General features: G+C 48.1%; 1 protein-coding gene across 1 annotated transcript in view; it reads right to left on the bottom strand.

The window, feature by feature from the left end:
- The window catches only part of CACNA1B (calcium voltage-gated channel subunit alpha1 B), a 491,615-nt gene that overhangs the window by 291,160 nt on the left and 186,318 nt on the right, over nucleotides 1-14,137 (bottom strand). Inside the window, exons 4-5 of the mRNA XM_044993192.1 lie at nucleotides 12,457-12,548; nucleotides 8,193-8,345 (exon numbers count right to left, since the gene is read on the bottom strand). Coding sequence (XP_044849127.1) covers nucleotides 8,193-8,345; nucleotides 12,457-12,548 — 245 coding nt within the window. The remainder of the gene's footprint in view (nucleotides 1-8,192; nucleotides 8,346-12,456; nucleotides 12,549-14,137) is intronic.

Genomic DNA, 14,137 nt, shown 5'->3' with positions numbered 1-14,137 from the left:
TCAGTTAGGAAATTTAGGCTTGAAATTAGACGAAGGTTTCTAACCATCAGAGGAGTGCAATTCTGGAACAGCCTACCGAGGGAAACAGTGGGGGTGAAGGACCTCCATGACTTTAAGATTAAGCTGAATAAGTTTATGGAGGGGATGGGATGATAGGATAACGGGTTTAGTCAATAGGTCAATAACGTGCCAAACTGGTAATTAGTACAAAGGGTCAATGTTGGGATATTGTTAGCCCTTTCCAGAGGGTCTGGCTGGAGAGTCTTGCCCGCATGCTCGGGGTTCAGCTGATCGCCATATTTGGGGTCGGGAAGGAATTTTCCTCCAGGGTAGATTGGCAGTGGCCCTGGAGGTTTTTCGCCTTCCTCCGAAGCATGGGGCAGGGGTCGCTTGCTGGTGGATTATCTGCTACTTGAAGTCTCTAAATCACGATTTGGAGCATTCAACAGCAGAGTCAAGGGAGAGAATTAGTTCAGGAGTGGGTGGATCGGCTTATGTGGCCTGCATCTTGCAGGAGGTCAGACTAGATGATCATAATGGTCCCTTCTGATCTTGAATTCTATGATTCTAGCGCAGTGGGAGCCTGGCCTCCAGGCACCACCACAATACAAATAATTAATGAACAACTACTACTAATGGCTGCTCTGCTGGTCCTACACAATCACTGCAGCAGTCATCCGTATTTAATTAATTTGTAAAGCCACCCTGTAAACGGGTCGACTCACCCCTGCGGCGCCTCCTACTGGTTGCTCTGGGAATTTAGCTCAGTCCAGCCCTGGAGCACCCTCTGCAGGCTGGTGATCCACCTGTTCGTAGGCCCCCGTGTCCCTCCCTGGACCCGGTGCCCTTTTACATGGGGCACTACCCCCTAGCAGCAACCCCTTTCTCTCTGGGTCTCCCCTTCTGTCTCAGGGAGCCCTCACCCTCTATCCCTACCTTGCCTCAGTTTTTGGCTACTGCCAGTCATTGTCTAGCCCCACACTCTGGGGCAGACTGCAGTATCAGCCTACTCATCACAGGCAAAGTTGGGTTTGGACCTGCTGCCTTGGCCTACCCCTGGGCTGCCCTCTGCAACCCACAGTACCTATTGGCCCACTGCTAGGCCGCAGCCTGGGGCTTTCTAGGCTGGAGCTCCCCGGCTCCTCAGCCTTCCCCAGCCCTGCTGCACTCAGGTATCTAGTCTCAAGCTCCTAAGCAGCCAGGCCCATCTCTCTCTATAGCCAGAGAGAGACTGTCTGGCTTCTGGCTTCCCTGGCCTTTTTATAGGGCCTGTGGCTCAGTTTGGGGCGTGGCCTCCAGCTGCAGCCACTTCCCTGATCAGCTCAGCCTTGAGAGCCACTGCTCTCAAGCCCTGTCAGGCCACTTTTTAAACCCTTCCAGCAGGAGCAGGGTCCACCCTGCTACACACCCTGAGTAGGAAACAGTCTCTGTTCTATGGTGGTCGTCCTCCAGCCCCACTGAAGGCAAAAGTAAAGACTTCTACCACTCAGGAAGACCTTAGAGGATGTGCGGAAAGGGTGAGTTAACTCATCCGAGACAAGACCAGAAATATCCACTCAGTGTCGTGAATAAGCAAAGAACGATTGATTCCCCCATCTCGCTGGCTCTAAGCAAGGTCAGAAATAGCAATTTGTTGTCATGACTGAGCAAAGATCGATCACCTGACACTCAAACCCCCGCCTCTCCCACCAAAAATTAAAGTCACTTTATATCCATATTCCTCTTGATTTCCATGCTCACTGTTATCCAGGGTAGTTATTACTCTGCCGCCTTGCAGCTGATGGAGAAGCTTTGGGAGCCCAGGGCTGGATTCTCAAAGTAAATAAACTCACCAGGCCACGTTTTTCATTTACACAAAGGCCCCTTTATACCACGCTGGCAGAGGAAAAGGTCCTTACGGAAAGGCACTGCGAGGGCAGGGGCAATAAGAATCAGACTTTACTAAATCAAATTCACCAAAGGGGGGGAAATCAGTAATAACAATAATAAAATAATAATAATAATAATAATTACACAGAAAGATGCCTGCAGAGGAAAGTCTGGCAGCCTGGCTCTGTGGTATTTCACAATACGGTGTGTGCAAGCAACCTCTTTCCACCTCACCAGCCCCTCACTACAAGGTTTTGCCCTCAGGCTCCCGTGTGGGTCGCTTTGGCGCTTGTAATGAATGTTGAAGGGTTTACTGAGGCAAGGCAGCAAGAAGAAAGAAGAAAATAAAGTCTTTGAGGACAATTCTCCAAGGACCCCTTGGAAAAGTGCAGCCGGCTTTCTGACGTTTGGCCTTTTGGTACAAGGTAATCCTTTCTAAAGGCAATGAACATCTATTACTACATGTATTGATTACCTTATGAGCAGGAGACATGACAAGCAAGTCGGGTCTTCTAAAGTCCGTGTGAAAAAGAGAGTGCAGGGGAGGGAATCGGCAGTGGCTATTCCACTTACTATTTTTTTCTAAAAAAAAGTTTGCAAAGTGATGCGGCCAAATGATCATCGTTTGCATCCCAGTCATGACTTACCGGCTGCAACTGAGATTAGGGCGCCATTGTGCAAGGTGCTGTCCATGCACAGCTTAGAGTAGGGCTCTGCAAATCACTGAATATGCTTGTTTCAGACATGCTGAGATGAAGAGTTTTGACATTTCTGAAGACATTTCCTTTTTTTTTTTTTCCTGACAAACAATTTGGCAAAATCAGTCCAAATTCTCAAATTGTTTCAGTCAACCTGAATCTGCATTGTTTGGTGAAAAAAGGGATCACAAGAAATATTTTCACCCAGCTCAAGTCTAGAGTTCTTGTAACTGAATACTATTAACTCGAGTTTTTAAATACTAACCTGTTTTTAAATCCATGCCACAAAGGTTTGTCCCAGGATACAACTAAACCATAAAGGTTTGCATCACAGAACAATTGTTTGGGTCACATCTAGATTAGTCTTTTAGCAACTCAAGTTAACAATCAATCAATTAACTCAAGTTAAAAAAAAGAACCTCTAGTCTACACAAACTCAAAGGGAGAGACTCCGAAGCGTTCCCAATCTGATCTCAGTTATAAATCCAGGATAACACCATTGATTTCAGTGGGATTATTCTGGATTTTTACACTGGTGTAACAATGCAGAATTGGCCCATAATCTCTAGTGCATGTTTCAAAGGACTAGGTAGGCGTCTCAAGGAAAATTCAGAAATGGGTGTGGTGCCTTCTTCTCTCGAGACGATTTTGTAGCCATAACTTCTGAAGTCTGGTAAGCAGGGAATGGTGAATGAGAATATGTGCAAATGGGTGTGAATAAAAGAATTCTGTGTCAGCCACCCATGAGTGCATGGAAGATTATGGAGAGTGGAAAATATATCACATATTCACTGAAAATGACACACTAATGTGTGGGTCTGTCTTAGACTTTTGCCTGGTTTTCATCAAAACAAAAAGCATCTTTTCCATAACCTCAGAACATTACTAATGCTGTGTCGAGGTGAGCCACTCATACGCCATGAGCTCACCAGCTTTCTGAATTACTGCTCTTTGCTTCTTGGTTTCCATAAGAATCCCAAGTGACTGTTTCATTTGGGGACTGGGAACAAGGCCAGGCCTGAATCCCCCTAACTCCCCAGATCCCCAGCCCTACTACTGTTGCAGGGATGCAGCTCCTTGAGGAGGTTCATATTTCCACCCTGAAGTCAATGTTCAGAGCAAATGGACCTGAGCTTGTTAATGCACCTCTTCTGAGATTAGGCATTTAGGTTTAAAATGCTGGGTTGATTAGATTAGCGGGATGCTTTGCTTTCCCTGCACACGAGGGATTCCAGATCCAGGAAACCCCGCCCGCTGCCTTTTCAGAAATGCCATTGCTCCGTTTCCGATCCGAGAGAGCAAGCGAGGCGGGGAGGAGAGGGAACTGGGTAGAATCAATTTCTGTAATTCATCTGCAGATGAACACATTAACCACAGAGCAGAGAGCTGCATGGTGCCCTTTAACAGAGACTCCTTCATATGCTGGTAAGGTGGAGGCTTTAAGGAGGTCGTAACCTTCATTCTGGAGCTGGCCCTGCTTCCCTCCTGTCGAGATGCCAGATGCCATGAGGTATGGTACTCACAAGCTTCTGGCTGGGCTCCCAGGTCCATACTTGTGTGCTAAGTAACATACCCAGCAGTGCTAAGCTGGGTATCTTACATCACATGCCACACACAGGGCTCAGCCTTCCGCTTGGCCTAGAGATCTGTCAGTCATAACATCATCGTGATGTTGCTCACCAAGATGGCTCCCAAGTGACCATGGATGGGACTGTGGCTTTTTTTTTAAAAAAACATTAAACGGAAAAAACCCCAGCAACTACCTAACACTTTCCCTCCTTTGCTCCACCCACCGAACCCGTCATGTCAGTGAGGAAAAGGCTGAGAATTCTAAGTGGCGCTCTGCCAAGGGCATAAAGAAGAATATTACGTGGTACTTAGACCAACACCTGGTCACTTGAACCTTCTGTTCCCTGGGCCCCCTGGTTCTCACCTCTCCCCATCTCCAATCTACTGCAAAACACCACCACTCTAGCCATCTTCTTTAGCCAGGGCTCTTCCCTCCTCATGCTCACTCGTTGGCAGTCTCCTAGTGTAACCCACCTGTGTAGACATGCTAGAGGTCTCCCTCTATTCCAATCCACCTAGGATGTGAGTTGTTACAGCTCCCCCTCAGGGCGTGCTGGCTCTTTAGCCACTCATGATTTCCACTCTGGAGGTTCCCAGTTCAAGCCCCAGTGCGTCAGCCCAGACGACGGCTGTCTCACTACCACATGAGATCATCGTCCTCACCTGCGAGGCCCCAAACAGTCTGACTCCCACCTTTGTCTCTGCTCCCATATCCTTGCAATTGTCTGTCATCTCACATCTCCCCAGTTGCATCCCCTCAGTCACCCTGGAGAGCTAGGGCCAGATTGTCCACTGCCCTGACCCCATGCTGCCACTTGCACACCAGTCATTCCCAGGTGGATTCAGGAGTTTTTCACACTCCGTTTGCAATGGTATATATGACTCCACATGGCATAAGGGAATGGAGAAACCGGCCCCTGAAACCTCAGCCCCTTTTCTATCACGTGAGCTGCAGGGTAAGCTTGGGCAAGTTACTTCCCTTCTCTGTGCCTCTATTTCCTCAGCTAGAAAATGGGAGTAAAATAGGAACAATCCTAGCCGTTATCTAGCACTTCTCATCGGGAGATCCCCAAGCACCTTACCCAAAGGTCAGTATCATTACTCCCATTGTACAGATGGGGAAACAGACACAAAGGGAAGTGATTTGCTGAGGTCAGCCAGTCACACACTGACAGAGCAGGGAACAAGAAATCATGTCTCCTGAGTCCCAGTCCAGTGCTCTAACCACAGGGAACACTGCCTCCCATGCTGTTGCTCAGTGGCCTTGTGCGTGTGTTCGATGGAAGTGATTTCTGAGCCCAGAACAGAGCTGAAAGCCCCACATCATTCAATGGCCAGGCAGCCTTTTTAAACCTATTTAAATAGCTACCCAGCTCACTGGGGGGGGTTGTAAGGATCATTTAACTAATAGCCGTAACGCTCTTTGAAAAGGCAAAGCTCTGTAGAACTGCTTACACTGCCATCTCCGCTTGGGAAAGATCTTCCACTCCCTGTCCAGCAATATTGTTGTTATTACCCTTTTGAATTGTGGTCGCATCTCTGAGCCCTAGTCCTGGCCCAGAACCCCACTGGGCTGTTGTACAAACACAGAACGAAAAGACAGGTATCCCCTTCCCCCACAAGAGCTGTTCATTTAAATAGCCCACTTCCCCTCCTACAAATCCTTTCTTGAAATCCATTTCTTCCAGGAATCTTCTTGCTTTCCTCTGGAGTCAGCTCTCTGCAAACCCCCTTACCTGGACCACTGTGCCAGGTTTTGCTTACCTTACCCAGTAAGTGCCCAGGAGAAGAAAAGTATCTCACTCTGGGTTTGCAAAGCCCTGTGTCAATGTAAGATATTATTGTAATAGAGTTTTTACAGAATTGCCAAGGGCCTCCCAGAGCATTGGATGGGACACTCTTATTACGCTTCATATAAATCTAAATAAATAAATGCAACAAATGGTTAATGATAATCATTGAGAAGGTTTTTTGGATTGCAAGCTCCTTGGGGTAGGAACTCTTTCCCTGCGTGATTCCACACCATCTAATACAACTGGACACCATGTTAATGAAAAGATTAAAAACTGACGCGGGGAGGGAGGGGAGGAGAGAAGAAAATGTTCTGCATTTTTCACAGTTAAATTGCACCTCAAGCAGCTATTCTGATGTTGCACCTGCCCTTAGTTAAGGGTCTCTGGGTGTCCGGGCCCTACTCCTCTATTTTCTGGGGTTTATTACACAGCGGCAGGTAGACACGTGTCATTTTCACTGCAGGGTCCAATTTCCCATTTCCAGGCCGCAACATTTCTTATGGCAATTGCCAGGTTTTATCCTTATCCTTGATCTGGCCTTTTATTAACACGCTGTGAGGGCTTTCTCTCTCTCTAACCACAAGTGCTGCATGGCTGATCGGACTGCGTGTAATGGCAGGGCTGCCCCGGGGGGCTATGGAGTCAGTGCAGCAGATGGGAGGGATCAGCGTGTGGACACTTTGCACAGCGCTAGCTGTGGGCACACCGCCCGGACACAGGGTATGCTGGGCAGACTGTACACTCTGTAACACAGCATCCTAAGGGCCCAGCCATGTCGCCCTTACAAGACACTGGTACTTCAACATCCCCAGCCATGCTCCGGCAGCCTGCCTCACACTCTTACCAAACTCCATGCAAATGCTTCCCTAGCCACCTCCTTCTTAGGCCTCTCTGTTTCCTACACGACTGTGGTCATGCCATAGATTCCTCCTTCCTCTCATCTGCCATGGCCCCTCATTCTTTCCCTTCCTTCTCAGCTTCGGCCTGCTCACACTCGACTCCCTCCTTCGTCTCTCCCTCAGCCGGGTTCTGAACCATCCCTCTGGCCCTTTCTTCCTCTCTGACTGATTTTTCCATCTGTCCCTGTCTCTCCTCATTCACAGGGACTTCAACCATCACATCGATGGCCAGTCATAGCTAGCGACCTTCTAGTTCTTCTTTCTCACCAGCTCTGGACTGTCCCTCCCACTCACCTTCATGGTCACGCCCTAGCCTGCCCTTCTCAAAGCTCCATCCAGTTCTGACTTCCCTCTCTGTGAAGTCCTTCACCCTTGTGTCCTCCTCCCAGAATTTTCATTTGTCTCTCTCTCTCTGACTTCTCTGCTGCTCGCCGTCTGTCCCAACCCACGCTTCATGCTATGGTGTTGTCTCTTACCCCAGAAACCTCTAGAGATCTCACAAATAAACAGCTGCACATCAGAACCCTTGAAATCAAGACTCACTGCATCCAGCCAGCGCCATGAGTGCCTGGCTGCCAGTTACAATGCAAAAGTGACACACACACAAACTGAGGGCCTGAGCTGCCTCTGACACACGCTGGTGTAAACTGGGAGTAAACCCATCCAAGCCAGTGGAGCTACAGCACTGTGAATGAGAGGAGAATCTATCTGGTTGCCAGTGCGCATGTGTGCACCCAGGCATTCTGCAGCACTGAGAGAAGGTGGGCTGGGAGAGAGACAAGGAGTGGAAGGGGAAAAAAGAAAACAGAGCAGGATGAGAAATGCTAATATAGAAGGCTGTGGTTTAATCAGCTAGAAGAAAGCCAGAAAACACTGAGAGGAAAATAAGAATCAGAAAACTAACTTGAATGGAGAAGAGAAATTGAAGAAGACTGAATGAACGTAGAGACAAACCTGGAAATTGTATTCATCATCAAATGTTACACACAAATTAGCCTGGAAAAAACAGAAACAGACTCAATACACAACAGTTTAGGACAGGAAGTGAAGAGTTCTGGGCCAGTGAAGCTGCACAGACTTATACCAGCAGAAAACTGGGCCCACTACCTCCAAGTCAAACTGCAGGGTGAATAAAGGAGACAGAAGGTAATTATGCCAGCTGGAACTTTGCCAGGATACCTCTGGGTCAAGGGGTCATCACTAGACAAGCTCCTGGACTTTGGCTTTAAGTCTTATCACAAAAAACCCTGTGGAATTCAACTGTCCTTACGTAGGTCACTTCTCTGAGAGACGACACTAGGCCCTCAAACGGATAACGTGTGCCCTGCTGACTTACTGAGGGAACAGCAGCAGCTCACTCTCACCTGTTTCGTTCGAGAAGCAGGTTTTATGAAACTTCCCCATGTAGAACTCCAGCCCGATGATGGCGAACATCACAATAGCAAAAAAGAGAAGCAGCCCGATCTGGAGCAAGGGCACCATGGCCTTCATGATGGATTTGAGGACAACCTGCAAACCTGTAGGAAGCAAGGAAATTATTGTAGTCAGTGACTGGAGGAAAAGGAGGTTATTTTGGAGGGCAGGGGAGTTTGAATTTTTAATAAAATGCTCTGGATTGGCAATGTCCTGCAATGCCTCTTTCTTCTAGGTCATCGATTCAAAGCTCTCCCTGCTCAGTAAGGATTAAGGCTCCAAACCAGATCCCATCAAAATCTTCCAATTAGCATCAGTGGGAGCCAGGCCAGGTCCTAAAAGCTGTTCAGTGGCTCATGTGAAACATGTCCGTGGTCTCAAGCCAGTGCCCAGAGCATGGGTCCAAATACCCAAAAAAACTACAGCCACAATTGGCGTGAATTTAGCACTCTCGTTTCCCACGGAGGCCAAGGAGTCAGTGGGTCAGAGAGAGCATCGTGGCAAGTCATAGGCACTGGGGCAGGTGGGGAAAAGCGAGAATGCTTTACAGCCTGGAAGGCAGCACACTCGCCAGGGAGGTGGGAGACCCAACTTCAAGGCCCTACTATAATTATCGATAAAGAGTGGAACAGCTTCAAGAGGGGAGTTTGAGTAAGCCCGATACCAGAATATCCCATTGCTATGTGTGCACGTTTAAATACCTGCTCTGCATCAGGCAGAGAGGGGAAATGAACCTGTCTCTCCCACATCCCCACTGAATGCCCTAACCTGGGGGCTAAAGCTTATAACGGGAGCCAGCATCACCACCACCACTGCCTCCTCCTCCTGTCATTTTTAGGACTCCTTTCCTTTGCTTGTGACAGAAGCCTGAAAAATCAAAACAGAATTTTTGCGGGGCCAAATGAAACGTTATCGATGTTACCGACGTACGGAGACGTTTTCAGTTTGGTTGAAACGATTCGGCAAACTCCACGCAAATTTGCAAATCGTTTCAGTCTAACCCCAAGTGCATTTTTCAGTGACTAAATGATTCGTCGGAAAATTTTTGCCCTGCTTTAAGTGAGACCCAGTGTCACTACACCTAATGTACCCATCTTGTGGCTAACCAGAGGCCTGCAATCTCTGGGGCTTCCAATCTTGGGCCTTTTCACCAGCACTCAAATTCAGTTTCAGTTAAAACAGGGGAGAAAAGAGGAGAAGGCAGAGAGATAAAGGTGTCAGATAATTTTATGCTGATGTGCATAAGGAAAGCAATGCCCTGTTAATCACCTGTTTAAAGCTACCTTGGCTGTGAGGCCCATACTGGGGCAATGGGAATGAAGGATCATCCTTGTCCCACTGCCTTGTAAAACTTAAGTGAGGTCAACACAGAAGTGCACAAAAAAACACTCATCTGGGCTGGGAAAAAATACTCACACAAGGAGGGAGCATATTAGGACAGCATACAGCACATCTAAGGACTGTGAGTGTATTGTGGGGGGAAGAATTATAAAGCTCTCAGGTGCCAAAGCAGCCTTTAAATTGTATAGCAGAGCTGCCTTAAATCTATCCAGGGCCGGCTCCAGGCACTAGCCCAGCAAGCTGCTGCTTGAGGCAGCCAACGGTGAGGGGCAGCACGTCCGGGTCTTTGGCGGCGGGTCCCTCACTCCCTCTCAGAGCCAAGGACCAGCCACTGAATTGCCGCCTAAGACTGAAGCGGCGGCGGTAGAGCTGATCGTGACTTTTTTTTTTTGCTGCTTGGGGTGGCAAAAACCCTGGAGCCGGCCCTGAATCTATGGCAGGGGTGGCCAACCTGAGCCTGAGACGGAGCCAGAATTTACCAATGTGCATTGCCAAAGAGCCACAGTAATACATCAGCAGCCCCCCACCACCAGCTCCCAGTGCCTCCCACCCACCAGCAGCCCCACCAATCAGCACCTCCCCTTCCCACCCAATCAGCTGTTTCATGGAATGCAGGAGGCTGTGGGGGAGGGGAGCGAGGGCACGACAGGCTCAGGGGAGGGGGCGGAAAGGGGTGGAGCGGGGGCAGGGCCCATGGAAGAGCCAGGAGTTGAGCAGTGAGCACCCCCTGGCACATTGGAAAGTTGGCGCCTGTACCTCCAGCCCCGGAGTCGGTGCCTGTACAAGGAGCCGCCTATTAACTTCTGAAGAGCCGCATGTGCCGCCGGAGTCACAGGCTGGCCATCCCGATCTATGGTATTGCACTGGTCTATAGTTACGACTCTGCTCAAGGGGCGGAAGAGTTGTGGCTGGCTGGATTAAGTTGAATGTCTGTTTTCATAAGGCATAAGCGCCCGTGAAACAAAACGTGGCAGTTTTCTCATAGGTAAGTATCAAAATGGGAGATTCTCTCCCACCAGATAATCAGTTTTAGAAAGCTGGCTGGGGCTCTAGTGTATTCCATGGAAGGGTGTAATGTTGTGGTTACAGTGAGGTGAAATTCACCCCTACGCAGACAGTCAGCACACAGCCGCTGTGCCACGGAAGTCCCACTCACACTCTCAGAATAGGGTGTATGCTGGACTTAAGTGGTGCATACTCCTTGTGCTGGTCTCAGGGCTGCCTGGGCGGGGGGCAAGTGGGGCAATTTGCCCCGGGCCCCGGTGGGGGGTCCTTCACTCGCTCAGGGGCACCTGAAAAACTCTTGCGGGGCCCGGGCCCCCGGAGCTTCTTCTGCTCCGGGTCTTTGGCGGCAATTCGGCAGCAGGGGGTCCTTCCGCTCCGGGACCCGCCGCCGAAGTGAAGACCCCAGGCCCCCTGAATCCTCTGGGTGGCCCTGGCTGATCTCTCTGCTCAGGGATGCCTTTATGCAATGGAGAGGGTGAGCTGTTCTCCTTTAAGAAACTCTCGTACCTGTGATCTCACTCTCCCTGCGGTTCCTATATGGGATCGTGGTTATTTTATTCAACTTGCTTTGGTTTTTCATATGAATTTCATGCTCGAGAAAGGTGTCGGATTTACAGCCCTGGGGAGTGGAAGCTGCTCTTCATCCACCCACAGCATGAACAATGGCAGGACAATCCTTCCCCACACTGTCAATGCACCTCACGAGTGGGCTGGGAAGAAGGGTCAGTCATTGGCCTAGTGGATAAAGCACTAGGCTGGGATGTAGGAGACGTGAGTTCCAGTCCCAGCTCTGATTTATCAAGTGATCTTACACAAGTCATTGCAGCTTAGTTTCCCCTCCAATGCTTTATCCTGTCCATTTACATGGCCTTGTACACAAAAATCACTTGTTGGTTGGTGCTTAACAGATCAAGGGCATTTCCCTTATTAATTTCAAATACAGATTAATAAATAAACGCCAGCTTGCCATGAGCCCTTTCCTTCTGGACGGGAAATGCCTATGTAATCTGTGCTCCCAAAAGGACACTGCTGTCTCAAGTTTCCAGCACCAGAGGCAGGGAAGCTCATTCCTCATCAGAGCTGCACAGCCCCTGGTGTTTTGGCTGCAAGAAACCATCTCTGGGGCGGAGCTAAAACACCAGGCTGCTGTTTGAGCGGAGGAGAAGGATGCTAATGAGTTAATGTGGATGAACAGCTGAGCTTCATGTGAGTGCATCCCATTTAAAAGGGAAACAATTTCCTCTCACTGCCTCATGCTGCATGGAAAATGCTTCAGTTCCAAATTCAGAAAGGGAAAAAATGAACAGATATCACTAGGAGTCCCCTGTATTTCTACAGTGCCCCTCACCAGAGCATCCGGGCACTGCCAACTAACACAAAGTATCAAGTTGCCTATGGTGAAAACCTGATTATAGAGACTGTCCCTTTATCTGCCTTGCCCTTACCTGGTGTTACTTATGGGCCTGAGTAACATGGGAGGCCAGACCTGGTGTTCACTGCCTGAGCTCCAGCTAAAGATCTCCCTGGGAATTCTAGCACTGAGGTGCCCGTAGGTTGGCAAACTTGGCATGTGGCAGTGCTTGGAGTACAGCTCAAGCCCCAGAGTGAAGAAGTCTCAAGCACCAAATCTGTGAAGTTCCAATCCTGGGGCCTAATATGGTAGCACTTTGCACTCCCTTTGCATAGGTGTAAATGCTGACACACGACACAGAGCAATGGAAAATCAGGTCCCCGGCATGGAAAGCCAGGGCACCCCAGTGCGATAGGAAACAGGGGGAAGATTATATAGTCCAGAGGACACAGACCCCAAAGGCCAGGGGACCTTGCTGACAACGACAATGATGTTGCAATGGTTCTCGTAACACTTACTTGGGATTCCTGACACCAACTTCAAAGGTCTCAATACCCGAACGGCTCGCAAGGTTCGTAGGTCAAAATCAGCCCCAGCGGTGGCTAGAATCCTGATTTAAGACACAAATAGGGGCGGGTGTGGGGAAAGGTGAGAAAGAGAGAGAAATTGAATTAAATGTGAATTTTCCAAAATACAAATAAATGAAGCATGATAACAAATTCAGGCCACCTAGGACTTTATGGTAGTCATTACACTGTATTCAGTAGCCAGTAAAAACATAAACATACAATGCATATCTGCCTGCTCCTGAGTCACTACTCGAGCTAAAGGAAAATCTCCATTAGCCCTCAGCAATATAGAGGCTATGACACACAGTTGAGCAGTTCTGATTCCATCCAGTAGAGAGGAGTGCCCCATGCACACAGACACACAAATACCAGTGCATTTACATAACGCAAGCATTGCTTTTTTTTTAAATGGTTTTTACTTTTTGTTTTATCTGATTTTGATGTTTTCCATTTAATCTTGAACCATTTTACCTCCTTCAGTTACATGAGTTCAAAATTATTAACTCAGCCTTCTGGAGTCACCTGCCTTGCGCTTTAGGAGATTGCTGAGTCACCCCCACAAGATCCTGGGTGTGGTGAGGAATTCACACAGCATACAACCTTGAATTTTGAAAATTTCCAAGTATGAAAAATTTCAGCCACCTCTATAATTGGTTCAAAAATCAAGAAGCTAGAGGAATTAAGAAAAAAAATTCTAACTTTTCTCACCCATTCCCCATCCCACCAAAAAAAACCCTCCAAATTCAGAATGTTGATGACATTTTGAAATTTGCTCCGGCCTCACAGTTGGGGTCATATTTTCAAGAGCTCATCTCCTATCGTGCACCTAGTACGAAATGTGCATCTAATAGGGCTCTTTTGAAAACTGGCCCCCAGTGTCCAGAAATCTGCAGGTCAATTACATCTTCAGCTGATGGTCTACATCTCTACCTAATGCATCAACTCCAGATGGAAACAACTATAGAGTTGGTTGAAATTTTTCAAATTCTGAAATTTCAATTCAATTTCAAAATTCAGGGAGGGGAGAAAATAGTCCAAGGAAATTTCATTTTCCCCCTTTTTCCCTACCCAAGGTCTTATGGGGGAATGGGGAAGTTGGCCAGCCTCCAAGTAAAGAAAGATGGCTCCTTCTTCCATTTCCAGTGAGATGATAGGGGAACACATCCCTCTGTCACACCATAAATTATCCCCTAACAAGGCTATAGTGTGAGACGCTTTATTAAAGACTCCATAATGCTGATGATTTATTTGAACTAAAGCAGTTCCTGTTGGGTTTACTCTGTGTGTGTGTAAATGTAAGTTTAGTCCAAAACACCCTACTTTAGAAAAAGGAAATCAACAAGAAAAAAAAAAGTAAAGTCTCCCTGAGAGAGCATGGTGTGAGCATCTACCTGCAATAACTCTGAGAACAAAATGGTTGCCATCTTGGCTGGCAGACAGTTCATAGACACTAGAAGGCATCATCCACAGACAACGAAAAGGCATCACAGTTTCAGGCTATCCTGAGTGCACCACATTTCACTCCAGCACCAAGGGAAGAACAGAGGGCATAGGATCCAGAAGGCATCAGGAATGCAATCTTCCCTGAGCAAGAAAATTGGAACCCCTGGTTGCCAGCCAACTTAGACAC

This window comes from Mauremys mutica, chromosome 18 (assembly GCF_020497125.1).
Source record: "Mauremys mutica isolate MM-2020 ecotype Southern chromosome 18, ASM2049712v1, whole genome shotgun sequence".
Classification (NCBI taxonomy): Eukaryota; Metazoa; Chordata; order Testudines; family Geoemydidae; genus Mauremys; species Mauremys mutica.
The sequence above is the reverse complement of the archived record's forward strand: the minus strand, read 5'-3'. Positions and strand labels throughout refer to the sequence as shown.